The sequence below is a fragment of the Phalaenopsis equestris genome, unplaced genomic scaffold (assembly GCF_001263595.1).
Source record: "Phalaenopsis equestris unplaced genomic scaffold, ASM126359v1 Scaffold000002, whole genome shotgun sequence".
In the NCBI taxonomy this organism is placed as follows: Eukaryota; Viridiplantae; Streptophyta; class Magnoliopsida; order Asparagales; family Orchidaceae; genus Phalaenopsis; species Phalaenopsis equestris.
In genome coordinates this window covers 35088137-35104466 of record NW_018164444.1, presented here as the reverse complement: position 1 = coordinate 35104466, position 16330 = coordinate 35088137, and the positions used below count along the sequence as shown (strand labels likewise).

The window sequence follows — 16330 nt, the reverse complement described above, 5'->3', positions numbered from 1 at the left end:
CTTGGTGCGAAGGAATGACAAAAAGCATCAAAGAGCACGTGATGAAGTCGGAAGCCACTATTGTGGAGTCATCTCAAGGGCAAGGTCGTAAGGAGCAAAGAGATCCTGTTGCACCCAAGCTGAATGGGAAGTCCAAGGAGATCATGCATGGTTTTGATTCGCGCCTTGCTCGGATAGAGGGGACAATGAATGGTATGGAGGGTCAAGTAGAGTATCTTGGTCAAAGGGTTGATGGACTCGAGGAGGAGGACGTCACAATCCATTCAATGATCAAATGTATGATGCTCTAACTTGAGGAGACCTTAATGGACCATATAACTAAGTTACAGTAGGATTTGTTAGGGGAGCTCCAAGAAGTGCGAAGAGCCTATGAGGAGGAGATGAGCGACATGCGTGCTAGCTTGGAGGAGATGCATGGAGATATCTAACTGTGCAAGAGGACAATAGCGACATCCACAAGCCATCCCGCTTTCCAAGCCAAGAGGATTGAAGTTCCAAAACATATATGTTTTGGAGGGTTTCACAATGCGAAGGAAGTAGATAACTTCTTATGGGGACTAGAGCAATACTTTGGAGCCATGAGGATTGTCGATGAAGATGCAAAAATATAATTTACCTCTCTTTATCTCTCAGACATCGCTATGCTTTGGTGGAGAAGAAGAAAAAGAGATGTAGAGAAAGATTTGGTTTGTGCTCCATGTTCACTTTCAATTACTTCAAGAGATCTAAAGAGGCAATTTTAAGTTGAGAATGTTGAGGATGAGGCTCAAGCCCGGCTGCGTAGCTTAAGCAAGTGGGTTTGATTCGAGAAAATATCAAGGAGTTTACAAGCTTGGTTCTTGAAATCCCAGATATGTCAGACAATGATGCTCTCTTCAACTTCATGAATAAGCTTCAACACTGGGCAAAGACTGAGTTTAGGAGGCAAGGAGTGCAAGATCTTGCCACTGTCATCGCAGTTGATGAAAGCTTAGTTGATTATTCAATGGAGTCTAGAAAGTCTGAAGATAAGAAGAGTTATGATGTCAAAGGTTGGGATGACAAGGGCAAAAACAAGGAAGAGAAACGTCGTGAATCAACTCCAACAAAGGCAAGGGACAAGGGGAAGGCCAACAACAAGTCATATCAAAACCGGTGCTTTCTTTGTGAAGGACCTCATTGGGCAAGGGATTGCCCTCAGAAGAAGGCCCTCAACTCTCTTCCTACAAGCCAAAAGGAAGAAGAAGAAGAGAGTGATAAGGAAAATAACATGGATGCACATGTGGGATCTCTTCAACTACTAAACGGGATGCAAGCTCCGACAAGGGGTTGCTCTTTGTGGAGATGGCAATAGGGGGAAGACAACCAGGGCAATGGTGGATATGGGTGCTTCGCACAACTTCATCTCTAGCGAGGAAGCAGAGAGGTTGGGGTTGCAGATGACTAAAGGAGGGGGCTCCATTAAAGTTGTCAACTCAGCAGGGATGTCAATCGACGGAGTGGCTAAGGGAGTCAAGACCAACATTAGGGCATGGTCAGGTACTCTAGATTTCTCTGTCATTCCTTTGGATGATTACAAAGTTGTCATGAGAATGAACTTCTTAGAGCAAGCAAGAGCATTTTCAATGTCATTTGCCAGTAGCCTATGCATCACGGAAGAGAGTCAAGACTGCTCAGTACCAATAATGAGGTTAAGCACGCAAGGATCCAAAACAATATCGGCAATCCAGCTCAAGGATGACATTAACCAGGACAAGGGGGACAACTTGGCTATCTTTCAAGATACCAATGAAGGACAAAATACCCAAGGAGATTGGATGCCAAGAAAAGTGGTGGAGGTTCCACCAAGAAAGAAGAAAGATGGTTCAACAAGGTTTGAGGCAAAGACCAAGCCGCTAGCCAGGAAGACTTGTTGTATGATATCCCTCTCCCATAACACCAAGGAGAAACCAAAGTTTGCCAAGACTGGGGGCGAATCAAGAAGGAATTTTCAAAGGTGCAGGGGAAGCCGCAAGGAGGGCATTGCGAGTTTAAGTGGGGGAGAGTGTCACGCTCCGCTATATTCAAGAAGTTGGCAAGACAAGCATGGGTAGGAAGATTCTAGAAAGTGCTGGAATGTTGGGAGCCATCAATGGGGTTCTAAAAGATTCCACCCAATTCTAGAGAAAATAAGAAGAGAGGCTCCAAGGAGAAATTAAGAATAACCTAGAATGTTCTAGGGATATGTGTGTAATAAGAGAGGAATGTAGAACTCTCTAGAAACTATAATAAATTAATGTATTATAGAATATTCCATTAGGTTTGGATGTGGCTATAAATAGGAGCCCCTCCCCTCATTTATAAGGACCCAAGCATTGAATCAAAACTTTCAAGTATTCAAGTGTAAAGTGTTCATTTCTCTCTACTCTTATTCTTAAGAGTGCTTGGTGCTCACAAGTCCAAGCATTGTAAAGATTAGGCTGATTTAGTGCTAAAGGAGAGCGCAAAAGCCGCACGTGTGACTTGGGGAAAGTTAGTCCGTGACACTAAGCACCCTATTCTATGTATGAAAATGTGGATTTCACTATTTCCATCTTCTGTACATAGGAAAAGATGTTTCAAGTATAAAAATTAAAATTTGGGCGTGAGATAAGTAAATGCCTAAGAATTGGGTGTTATGTATGTAAATTCCCCTATTGAATATTAGATATTGCATAACTTGGTAATTGTATTATATTAGTTTGTTGTGAGATATGTACTTCCTGGCATAGAAATGAGACAAAAAAGAACACAAGCAAACACAGATCGTTTACGTGGTTCGATCTAACTGGATCTACGTCCATGGGAGGGAATCAATCAATTAGTTCACTAAGGCAAAAGAAAGGGAGAATACATAGCTTATGCATAGAGATGAGCCCTCATCTTCCTACTATGGTCTCCCTCCCTCTCAAGCCTCTCAAGCGATAGGTTGATACAAGGCCTCAAGATGCTCTCCTCCTCTCTAGCTCTCTAGTTATTCTCTCCTCCTTTGTGGTAGCTCAAGATATCTTCTCCCTTTTCTCTCCTAAGCCCCTCACACCCTGTAGGTGAGCGGTAGGTGAGCGGTAGACGAACGGTAGGTAAACGGTAGGTGAGATGTGGTAGGTGAGCGGTACCACATTACAAAAATGCCCTTTTACCTTAGTTCAATAATTGAGGATCAAAATAACAATTCTCCACCTTGACCCTCAATTGAGAAGCTTCAAAGTAAAGATTCCCTCCACATGGCCCCTAAGGAGCCCTCAGCCCTTGCTTGTGTTTGCTAAGTCCAAACAGTGCATGAACTTAACAATCACAGTTCTTCCGATAAGAGAGTACAACCCTTTTTTCCTGACTCCTTGTATGACAACACGAGGGCCTTTGGTTACTTTGATGCAGCCATTCTCTGCCTTGAACGAGCATCCGCTTGACTCCAGCGTACCTATAGAAATCAAATTTCTTTTGAGCTCTGGTACGTACCTGACATTTTTCAGTACTCGTTCAACTCCATCAAACGTCCTTATCCTGATTGATCCACTTCCAACAACCCTGTGAGCTTTATTGTATCCCAGTAGAACGAACCCATCATTTTCCTGTTTCAATGTCTCGAACACGTCTCTGTGAGGGCACCTGTGGAAAGAACACCCTGAGTCGAGGATCCACTCCTTACTGTATTCAGATTCTGTGATCACCAGGACCTCAGCAGAATCGTAGTCATCAGAGGCTATGCTTGCTTCTCCTGATTCTTCTGACTCTTCTTGGTACTTATTCTTCATGTCTGGGCAGTTCCTCTTGAAATGACCCTCCTTGTGACAATGATAGCACTTGAAAGATCCCCTTGATGACCAATTTCCGCCATCCTTGCTTGACCTTGATCTGTACTGACCATTTCTTGTATCTTTCCTGTCTGATCTTCCTCTGACAATAAGACTGCCTCCGCTGACTTCCTTGTCCCTGTCATGCTTCCTCTGAAGTTCTTTGGCTCTAATAAGAGATTGAACCTCATCCAGAGTAATAGTCTGCACCCTTCCATAGAGCATCACATCCTTGAAATTCTCGTAGCTCTTGGGAATAGAGTTTAACAACAGTAGTGCCTTGTCCTCGTCGTCCAACTTGACGTCGATGTTCTCGAGATCGTCGATGATCTTGTTGACCTCGTTGATCTGCTCTGATACGGATTTGTCTTCATGCATTTTGAAGGAGTATAGTTTGTCAGGTAGAGTACCTCGAGTTTGGCCCAAAGTGCTTGAGCCGTTGTCTCCCTCGACACCTCCCTCAGAACTTTGTCGCCCAAGCTCAGGATTATCAAACTGTGAGCCTTGTCCAGTATGCCGATCTTCTCCTTCTCGATCTTGTCGGCTAGCAATGTCGCCGACCCTTGCAAGGCTTCTGCAACACTCTGCTGAACCAATAGAGTTCTCATCTTTACTCTCCATAGGCCGAAGTCGTTCTTCCTGTTAAATTTTTCAATGTCGAATTTGACGGAACTCATTATCGTAGCTAGAATTTCTTCCAATGAATTCTACCTACTGCCTTTCCAAGAACTAGGCTACAATCACCAAAATGTTGTATTGCTCCCCGTGAACTCCACTGCCTTTGCCAACCGAACGGAGAGCTCTGTTCCCTTCTGGCAGAGAACAAACTTGTTCACCGAAGAAAACTTCTTGTTATGTGCTCGTGCCTCCTTCCCGCAGGCACTCCTTTGCGTCCAGCGGAACAAATCAGGAATTCCTCCTCTGCCTCTCGCACGAGAATAACTGCCTCTCCAGAGCCGTCGCGCCACGCGGAACTGCTCAGGTCCTCCTGCTTCGCGAACTCCCGAACAGGGAACTCCCTGAACCCTTCTCTGCGCGATCTCCACCTCTTCCCTCTGGTCGAGCTGCTCGCAAGACCGAAATCCTCTGATCCGAAATCTTCTGCTGGCAGCCCTGTGGCGAATTTTCGGTCCTCGCTCGCAGATTGTTTCTCCTCCGTCTCACCAAACCGCACAACCTGCGGTGCGAATCCAGTCGATCAAAGCTTCCACTGCTCACCGAATCTGTCGCGATTCGGCTGCGTGAATGTCGAACTCCTCTTCTTCGTCGCTGGCCGGGAATACCTTTACGCAGACACCTCTAGCCAAGAAGTATGGATCTTCCCATAGACGACGCCAATTGTTGTGAGATATGTACTTCCTGACATAGAAATGAGACGAAAAAGAACACAAGCAAACACAGATCGTTTACGTGATTCGATCCAACTGGATCTACGTCCACGGGAGGGAATCAATCAAATAGTTCACTAAGGCAAAAGAAATGGAGAATACGTATCTTATACATAGAAATGAGCCCTCATCTTCCTTCTATGGCCTCCCTCTCAAGCGACAGCTTGATACAAGGCCTCAAGATGCTCTCCTCCTCTCTAGCTCTCTAGTTATTCTCTCCTCCTTTGTGGTAGCTTAAGATCTCTTCCTTTGCTCTCTTAAGTCTCACACCCTCTCTATTTATAGAAGCAAAATAGTGGTAAGTGGGAGGTAGGTGAGTGGTAGGTGAGCGGTAGGTGAACGGTAGGTGAGGTGTGGTAGGTGAGCGGTACCACATTACAAAAATGCCCTTTTACCTTAGTTCAATAATTTGGGGTCAAAATAACATAGTTAAAGTTTCAAGAATAAGATAAAGTATAATTTTTAAAGATAAAAAAAGATTAATAATATGGTGTAAAATCAACTTAAGAGTTTAGTCCCATAACCAACATATAATGAAATAATGTTTAATTTAAACTTATTATGGTATAAATTTCTTAAACATAAATATCATTTTCATTAAATAGGTCAAATAGATTATATTTCAAATTTCAGAGAATAAATAAAACCACTCAAATGAAACTCATATAACATAACAATAAATATCATGTGATAGGGTAAATAAATGGCCATGCAAAAATTGCAATGAAAATTTATTTCACAAAAACATTTCTTTTTAAAATCATGCATGCAATTTGGAATTTTGGACCTTTCTCTTAGCTGCCAAATTCCTTTTTTTCTTTTTTCTTTTTTTTTTAAATTTCCTTTTATATATAGTCACACCAAAAGTATTGATATCTTTATTTTGTTTGTTAAAACAAAATATAGATTTTTAAAATATCTTCCTACGAAATAATAATAATAATAATAATAATAAAGATCAGTGCATGATAGAGGCTTATGACCCAATCATTGTGTAATAGCTTATATAATTGAAATTGGCTAATGAGTCTCGAGGGGTGAAAGCAACATTGCTTCTTAAAGCGGACGAAAAATTAGTAAATTGAATAACAACAACAACAACAACAACAAAGCCTTAATCCCACTACGTGGGGTCGGCTACATGAATCCTTTTTCTTCATTGCGTCCTATTTAGTGTCATATTTTCATTTAGTTCTAGTAAATTAAGATCATTTTTAATACAATAAGCCCAAGTCTTCCTAGGTCTACCTCTGCCTTTCTTAACACAAGTCGAATTTAAAACATCTACTCTCCTAATCGGATCATCTAATGGTCGACGTTTAATATGACCAAACCATCTAAGATGACTTTCTCTAATTTTGTCTGTCACAGGAGCTACACCAACCCTATCACGAATATATTCATTCCGCATTTTGTCTCTAAGTGTAAAGCCACTCATCCACCTAATCATTCTCATCTCGGCAACACTTAACTTATTATTATGCTTCTCTTTTAAAGGCCAACATTCAGCGCCATAGAGCATTGCAGGTCTCACCACCGTCTTATAAAATTTTCCTTTCAGTCTTAGCGGTACTTTTCTATCACACAAAAGGCCCGAAGCATTCCTCCACTTCAACCAACCAACCTGAATTCTACTATTAACATCCCCATCTATATTAATGGTATAGATGGGGAATAAAGGAAAAGAGATAAAAATAATATTTAAATTTTCTATTTATATAGACAATTTAGACATTTCAGAGGAGTAATTGCCCCCACTGGACTTAAGTCATGATCGTACCCAGTTGAAGGAGAGTGAAGAATGAAGGAAAAGAGATAAAAAGGGAACTTTGATTCGAACACAAAGTTTATTTCAAACACAGATAACTTCAAACGAACCAACGAAAAAAATCTTGATTCCTCGTTAAACCTACTAATTTGAGGGTATCATTTGAGCTTAGAATCAAGAATCATTTAATTTTGAGACCCGACTCAAATTATCTCGTAAATCAAGACTAGATCCTAAAGTTCAAACTTAACTCATATTAAACGTGAATGCATGTTATGCATTATGTTAAATGAGTAATGTATTTAGTTTGGGTTAGTCGAACTTTAATCAGACTTTCTAAAACATTTAAATTGTTAAACATATTTCTATCGGATCGGAGACTAAACAGTCTACTTAATTTGACTCCCTATTTTTAACCTTATCATTTAAAATTATACTACGTCTCATTCTTGAAACCTTAACTAATACAATACAATTATTAAGTTATACAATATCTAATAAAAAATAAGGGAATTTACATATGTAGCTCCCAATTCTTATGCATTTACTTAACTCACACCCATACATACATACATACATACATACATACATACATACATACATACATACATACATACATACATACATACATACATATATGTATGTAAATGTAGATGTATGTATATGTATGTTTGTATACATGTATGTGTTTATATGTAGATATATATGTATGTATTTATATATAGACGTAAGTAGATGCATGTATATGTTTGTAAATGTATATATACGTATTTGGATTCATGTATTAATCTAGCTGTAATTTAACACATTAAAACAACAGCTTTTTTTTGTTTTAATTTTGGAAAGGTGGATGAAAAAAACCAAATATTAGATTGAAGCAAGGTTCAAATTCATAACCTCGTCAACAACCAAAAAATCTTTATCAATTAAATTAAAAAACTGACACCCTTAAACATAATTATTGGTAAAGTTAAGATGAAATGATTTTATAATTAGATATTGCAAGATTAAATAATAAATAAATCAGAATAAATCACATTGAAAAGAAAAAAAAAACATATATATTCATAAAAATAGAATCTTCATTACATCAGGACTCCTGACGTAGAGCTACGTTCGAATTAAAATATTCGGTTGTGTTATGAGAATATTGCAACTACGTTATTTGTAAAAATGATGTGTTATTCAATTATTTTGCAGTGTTATTGGAATATTTCATCACGTTACTTGATTTGGGGCTAAAGTGTTATTAGAATATTCCCTGCATTACTTGATTTGGACTGTGTTATTCCAATAACATAGTAAAAATTGAAATAACATGGAGAATATGTCGAATAACACAACCCTAAATCAAATAACACGGAGAAATATTCTAATAACACCGCAAAATAATAGAATAACACCATATAATACTCGAATAACACATAATGTAGATGAAATATTCTCGTAACACATCGAAATATTCCAATCAGAACGTAGCTCTACGTTAGGAGCCCTGACGTAATATTTTTCCCAATAGTTTAATTAATACTAATTGCATACATAATTGGCAATTGAATGAGTATAAAAATAAGGGAAATCTCTAAATTCATCTGCCTGCATCTGCAACAAAACCCCAACTCATCCTTTCACCAAACTCTCTCTTATCATTAGTTTTTTTTATTTTTTTTAAGAGAGAATGTTACATGAGTAAATAATAAACATTTGAATGATAAGAACATATTTTTCTTACCCTAAAATAATATTAAAACTTATTTATTCCATCAGATTAACTTTATTAAAATTTAAACATGACCACCAACAAATGCAGAAAAATCTCATTTTACATATTCCAAAGAGGTTTATGGAGAACTGAAACTAATCTTAAAATATGAAACACAGGATTATTTCCCCAAAACTGAATCTCTTCACTCTTCTATCAGTTTGAACCAGCAAAATAAGAACATTTGTAATACAGAAAATGTATTAAGACTATGATAAAATTCATCTCTGAAATGGCAGCTATTCTTTTACTGATTTAGGATCTCTACAGAAGCCAACCCAATATATTATAGAACCTTGTTTTAGGTTTTCATTTCCAATCAGAACCTTTCAGCAGTTATGACAATAGGTTTTGGTTCAATGTGCCTTTTGGTCAGAAAAGGACCTCTTTTAACTGCTTCCTGCAACTGAAAATCCAAGAATAATCATACATCCCTTCCTTTAAGCTCTTGCTTTGAAACCCATAAAAAAAGGCTTGGAATGGTGAGGCGAAGTTTCATGAGGACAAGTCTCAAAATTATTGGATTTGTTTAGACATAAATGCAATAAATGCAATAAATGAGTAATTAATCAAAATTTGTATTTATTCATTTCAAAGTAAATCCAATAATTTTGAGATTCATTCTAACTAATTTTTGGTTGGAACATCTTGACGCGAATGTTTTTTTTTCCCCTAAAAGTATTTGTTTGAAAGATAAGTGTATTCACCCCTTTCGACAAATATATCAGGGAAATGGAAACCAAATTAGTATTAAATAGGGGCTAATACAAATATTTATTCAAAAGAAAAATTGATTTGTTGCGATCAATATAGTTCTATAGAACTAGATTACAAGGCCCGTCATGTTTTATCCAAATTGATTCTGTTGAAGTAGCATAAATTCATTTAATTATTTATAATGAATGTCTAGGAAATACAGCAGAAAAGTTATTCATGACTGAGACCAGAACTCCAGTGCATGGCTGAAAACAATTAAAAGGGGCATTTACATACATACCACTCAATTCCTATGTATTTGCATGTCTAACACCTAAACTTTTCTATTTACATTTCTCCCACCCAAATCTTGTATTTTGCATAAAAAAACATTACTATTCTAACCATGAAAAAGTGGAACAGATCTTTCATGCGCATTTAAGGTGACATATATATAAAATTTAAAGTTTAGGTGTTAGATATGTAAATACATATGAATTGGAGTAGCTACATGTAAATCTTCCAACAATTAAATACCACAAAGAAGCAGCTTACCTTTCCTGCTAGTTCAGCAACTTTGGCATCAGCGGCCATATTTGAAGCAGACAGAGCGTAATAGATGGCCGCACAACACTGATGGCGAGCTTCCATACCTGTAAATTAACATCTTCAACAGAAACCTCTAAAGAAAATCAACTTGTAATGCGATATGAAGGCCATGAGCACATGGCACTATATTTTCTTCCACAAACGTTTTTTTGGGTATAGCAATTCCATTTAGGTTTTGAGACAATTGTAACTACAGGACATCTTTAGAACCAAATTATTCAACTATCCTCAAAAACCTTTCAGTATTTATCTTTATAGGATCTGGTTTGTTTTTGTAGGAAGGATTAAAATTATATTATCAGTGTACAGGGACAAATAAAAAAACACGAAAAAATTGTAAAGAAACAGTGGCACTGTATTACTATTTCAAAAAGGAAAGTATCAAAATGATTTGATGATTATTTACACGAGTCATTTTAGTACAAGAGTCTATAAAAATGTCAAATTAGTTCCCATACTCTTTTAATATAGGAAGAAATAGCTCCCTGGGAGAACTATTTTAGCCCCAGTTAAAAAGTTAAGAACTAAATTGACATTTTGATATGATCCAACAAAGAAATTGACACAAATTTCCACAAAAATTAGAGCAAAACAAATATATTTCTCTAATAATCTAAATAACACAACACGAATACAAAGATAAACACCTATAATTCAAGGTAGGCAATCTCTCCCAAATTCTAAAATTCGAGAGGCAGAAATTCTCTCCCAAACCCTAACCCTTAGATTCACAACAATAATCTCATGCATAACCCTAACTCAATGCTATTAAGCCCTATTTATACCCAACAATAATAATAATAATAATAATAATAATAATAATAATAATAATAATAATAATAATAATAATAATAATAGACCAAATTGCCCTTAGGCTAAATAAAAGAAAATTGCATTTAGGATGGCACATAACAATATTCTCATCCCAAAAAGACAACTTGTCTTCAAGGTGGAAATAAGTGACGGCGTTCCTCCTTCACCACAGTCATTTGTTTCTTCATCCCCAACCTCCTCACACACTGTGAGAACCTAAAAATATTTGATCCTTGGAGTGTTAAGGAGACAAATTTCTAATTACACAGAAAATATAACCCCTTGGCTCGCCTCTCCCGAATTTTTGTATCTGCAAGACACTTGAAATTGTCCCCTATACGGAACCCCATATTCTTTTCCTTCGGCACCTCCCCCTAAAATAACATTGTTTGGGTCCTCGGTGTCATAGTCATCAAAGCACTCTTGTGGAATTCTACCATGGTACTGCTTCTGTTGGCCATCTTTATTTGGTTCTTATCCTCCACCATCTGGTCCAACTCCATCGTCTCCCTCAACCCCCGTATGTCATCCTTTATGAAATTCTCTTCCAATCCTGCTTCAGAAATCCCCCCTCCAAGCCATCACAATAATATAACTCGAATCTCTTCTTATATTCAATGATAGTCCTCTCGAGTCAAAGGTATAAAATTAATGTCTCCTTAGATGGCTTAAAAATGTTCTAGCAAGCAATCTCCGTAAGTTTCTCCCAAGATCAGATTAGGAATCTTGCCTACCTCCATTGAACCACACTAGGGTTTTCCTCTCTAAACACAACCTGGTCACTATAAAATACTCCTCCCCATTTAGCCCATTCACAGTGAAATATTACTCTACATAGTACACCCACTCATGTGCATTTTCCCCCCTCGAAAATTGGCATCTTCAACTTCATAACCCTAGCATCTCCACCTCAGCTTTCACTCCATCCGATGCTTCCCCCAAGTATCGAGAGTAAAACACTCTCATTCGATCACAGTCATAGCCCATCCTGGCTTCTTTTCTTCCTTCTTCGTACTCCTACATCTCTTGCATGACCCCTTCTCCATATTTTGGACCAACCGCCTCCATCTGAAATCTCTAATTCACCACCATCAGTCCCTAGAGGCAAAATCATGATAGTAGATGCTTTCCTCCTTATGTTTCTCATGTTCAATATCTTTCCCTTTCAATCTGATAACGGAATCTCCAGTCAACCTTTAGTTAGGGTTTGCATCTTATATTGCATCTTCATAAGCTTCCTTGTCATCTACTCCAAGCTCCTGAATTGATTTTCCATGGAAGAAAACCTTCCTATGATGCATCCCACCTATTTCTCACATAGGCAACAACTATTTCTCACGCCGACATCGATTCCTTGTTGATCTCCAAAAAAATCAATGCTCTGATACCAATTTAATATGGTCCGACAAAGAAATCGGTACAAATTTTAATAAAAATTAGGGCGAAATAAATATTTTCTTTAATAATCCAAATAACTTGGCATGAATACAAATACAAAAACTTAACAATTCGAGAGGTAGGCGATCTCTCCCAAATCCTACAATTTGAGAGGTAGACTATCTCTCCCAAATCCTACAATTCAATATGTAGGAATTATCTCCCATAGCCTATCTCTAAGGCTCACAATAATAATCTTATGCATAACCCTAGCCCTATTTAAATCCAACAACAATAACAATAAAAGACTAATTTGCCCTTACGCTAATAAAAGACACCCTTAGGCTAGTGTGTGACATACTTTTATAAATTGAGACTGAAATAAACCCTATAGATGACCATTTTGACACTTTTCTATTATTTCAAATATATCAAATGTGCATCTAAGCTTTTTAGCACAGAGAAGCAATTATATCTTCCATGTTCATGATTTTCTCTCTCCTATTTGCCACAAGCACACAACGAATCAGAAAAAAAAACACACATGCATATAAACAAATAATATCTGCATTTGTAGAGAAGAAACGCAGGCGGTAAATATATAATATGAAAGAAACAAACCCATCTTTGCGTCCTCAATATCTGCATCCATCACAATAGATGTAATCTCCAGCCTGGAGCAAATCTCCATTAAGCACCATGACCGAGCAACAAGGGCGGATATCAATCGGTAAGCCTGTAGATTTTACCACCCCCATCAAGATAAAAAATTAAATAAAATGAAGAACTTAAACATAACATAGGAAAAAATAGCTATAACTCATGTTTTTTCCATTCATGAAGATATTCAAATGCATCTATATATTGCTCTTAAACAAGCTTTTGCCAAATACTAAGATGACAATATATTACTCCATCATAGCAGTATTAAGGAAAACTATAAATAAATATAAAAAAACCTCTCTTATGGAGACTAAAAAGAAAATTTTATAAAATTATAGTTACACCCATTATGCTGCAAGGGTCTAAATATTGGGCCATAAAGAAGTCATTGACACCCAAGTTAGGATGGCATATCAGAGAGAAGGTGAAGTTAACATAGAAGAAAAGGTAATAGAAGTCAATGCCGTTGTCCACCACCGCCGCCCGCCAACTTTTGCCCAAGTAAATACATTGTTTTCAATTTACTTCAAACCAAATAAATAAATATCAAATCCATTTATTTTACATTGAACCAAACAATTCATAAGTGTTTCAAATACATAGTAATTATAGTATTCCGCAAACCTTTAACATTGCATTCACTTTTAGCAAATGAAACGGCCCCTTAATAAAGGTTTTTAACTTTTGTTGTGCTCAACAAAAACACTAGCATTAGATATGGATTGACATGATGAATGTTGACTCATGTTAATTGGGGTTGTTTTTAATTGTCTAAATCTGACAAGTAAAAAGTAACAGAAATTTTTATAAAATAAAATAATACAAATACTTACTGCTAATCGCATTTCAGGTTCTTGTTGCAGCACAGAGAGGAATAAACCCTGTAGGGAGATTGGTAAATAAATACAGACTAAAATTGAAAAGCCATAAGGATTTCATATAGCTAATCAAGCAGCATTCACAATCAAACAGTAAAAAAGCTAGTAGCAACACATAAGTAATAAACCAGCTAATTGTTAGTATTTTGTCCAGATTAAACACAATAAATTATGAAGAGCAAAATCCAGAACAAGGAACTAACAGATGGTGTTAGCTTCGAACTATTTGTAGCTGCTTCATAAATCAAGCGCTTAAGGCATTCTTCTGCACTGTCATTTAGTAGTAAACTCTTGTCAGATCTGTCTGCTCCAGCTATGCTTCCAAGAGCATGTAAAGAAGCCTGTAATAATAGTTCAGTTGTAATAATAGAAAGGCATGAGAAGGATCAAAACAGATGTAAAAAGTTAATCAGTAATTGAAATCTCAGTAATTGAAGTCAAATCAAATGAATGAATATACATATATAAAAGATTCACGGGTTTTGATAATATTGCGTTTGAAAAAAAGCTAGCTTCTTTTGCTAATTTCACCATAATAATTCAATTGTCCAAGTTAGACAGCCAAACTGCTGGCCCAAATGGCGGGTTTCTTATGAAACCGGAGTTAAAATATTAACTGGAAAAGTCAATCAGCAGTACAACGACACACTGAAAAGGAAATAACAACAACGGACACAACACTCCCTCAACTAGAGCTGTAAGACAAAGTGAAGGCGGGCGGTTATGCAGAATGGAAAGGCCATTGTTTGCTGCTTTTGGAGGGCAGCAGGATAGAAGCGGGGACTGCAGTGGAGTGTTGGCAAGCATCGATGATGGGAGGAGATGAGATGCTGTAGGTTGGAAGACGGAGCTGCCAGGGAAGTGGTAGGTTGCTGTTGTGACGGGAAGAAGGAGAAAGGGTGGCCTGCTGCAGGTGTGGGAAGGGGGAACAGCAGGAAACGATTGAACAAACAGCGTAAGTGTACTCAGCAGAACAATGACACACTGAAAAGGAAATAACAATAATGGACACAACGCTCCCTTAACTAGGGTTGTAAGTCAAAGGTGAAAGAGGGCGGTTATGCAGGATGGAAATACGATGGTTTGCTGCTTTTGGAGGGCAGCAGGATAGAAGGAAGGACTGCGGTGGAGTGGTGGCAAGCAGCAATGATGTGAGGGGATGAGAAGCTGCAGGTTGGAAGACGAGCTGTCAGGGAAGTGGTAGGTTGGCGTTGTGATGGGAAGGAGGAGAAAGGGTGGCCTGCTGCAAGTGTGGGAAGGAGGAATAGCAGGAAACGACTTAACAAACAGCGTGAGGTGGAAGGGTGGACAACCATGTGGTAGCAGTAGAGGCTGGTAAGGATTGCTGTAATGATTGGGAAGGGCGGTGTGGAGGGTTGGTGACTGCAGAAATAGTAAAAGTGCTGAACTGGCTGCAACGAGGAGAGGGGATGGCGGCCTTCGGAAGAGGTGGTTGTCCTGGGCGGCTGCAGAGAGAAAAGGGGGCTGAGTCAGCGAAGGAATGGATGAGGGGGCAAGGAGAGTCAAAGATAATCACCACTTTAGAGCCAGTTACAACTGGAAGACCTGATCGCCTTTGGATACAATGCTAAAATGGAGAAACTGGATGCTGACAGTTATGCTGAAAGAGAATTGAATAAAAAATTACCAAAAATATTAAAACAACATATAAATAATACTAGATAATTGGGGGGAGGAAGTGCAATAGCGGGGGTCCAACCTGTAAAAACGAGATTAAAAGAAACCAGGTAAAAATTTTAACAATTTAAAATGTAACACAAATTTCACATCCCTCATATTTTGGCCGAATCAATTTTATAAAATTATAAACGTCAAAACAATTAATTTGATGTTGTTGACCTCATTTTGAGTTCATTTCTCTTCTCCTTAGATCCTAGGATCTAGCTCTAAGAATTCCTATTGACTAACTTAGAAGACTAGTATTGGGAGATCCATCCTTATTAGTAATTCAAGCCGCCTCCTGATTCTCTTGTGGTGTTTTGCATGGGTGATCCCAAACCATTGTCATTTGGTCGAGTGGTTAAGGACCACCATGTGGACTCAGAGAGAAGTTCCCAATAAGATCTCAAGCCCTAGGAAAACCCCTTTAAGACTTTATCAAAAACACATAATTCACTAAGTTGCGCAAGGTCGGACTAGAATTAAGCCTAAAAAAGGTTGAAAATGTGAACTACTCCGAACGACCTCTGATAGCGAAACGAACTACTCCGAACGACCTCTGATAGCGAAACGAACTACTCCGGCGCGTCCGGGACATCGTTTTTAGCTAGGGAGGACACTCATATTGTCATAATTCTGCACACGAGCAAATCGCACGCAAATTGACAAATTCATCAAAATGACCTCGGACGATGAAATCGACCTCGCCAACACGCACTGAACGTCAGAATTACCTAAAAAAGACATTCATTTTGTTATGCTGTGACACACGAATAAAAAAGTACGAATCAAATATTATTTTGGAAAAATTAAATATTTTTATATTTATATTATTAATTATAATAACATTTACAATTCTAAACCCTATTTATCTCTTTACCTGCATAATTAGCTCCCCACTCGCT

The 16330-nt window shown here is 37.9% G+C and overlaps 1 protein-coding gene across 1 annotated transcript in view; it reads right to left on the bottom strand.

Annotated features, from left to right (window-relative positions):
• Positions 1-8729: 8729 nt before the first annotated feature.
• Positions 8730-16330, bottom strand: part of LOC110017937 — a 34528-nt gene continuing 26927 nt past the window's right edge. Inside the window, exons 3-7 of the mRNA XM_020715108.1 lie at positions 13949-14086; positions 13701-13748; positions 12826-12940; positions 9961-10058; positions 8730-9115 (exon numbers count right to left, since the gene is read on the bottom strand). Of these exons, the coding sequence (XP_020570767.1) occupies positions 9029-9115; positions 9961-10058; positions 12826-12940; positions 13701-13748; positions 13949-14086 (486 nt within the window). The 3' untranslated portion in view covers positions 8730-9028. The remainder of the gene's footprint in view (positions 9116-9960; positions 10059-12825; positions 12941-13700; positions 13749-13948; positions 14087-16330) is intronic.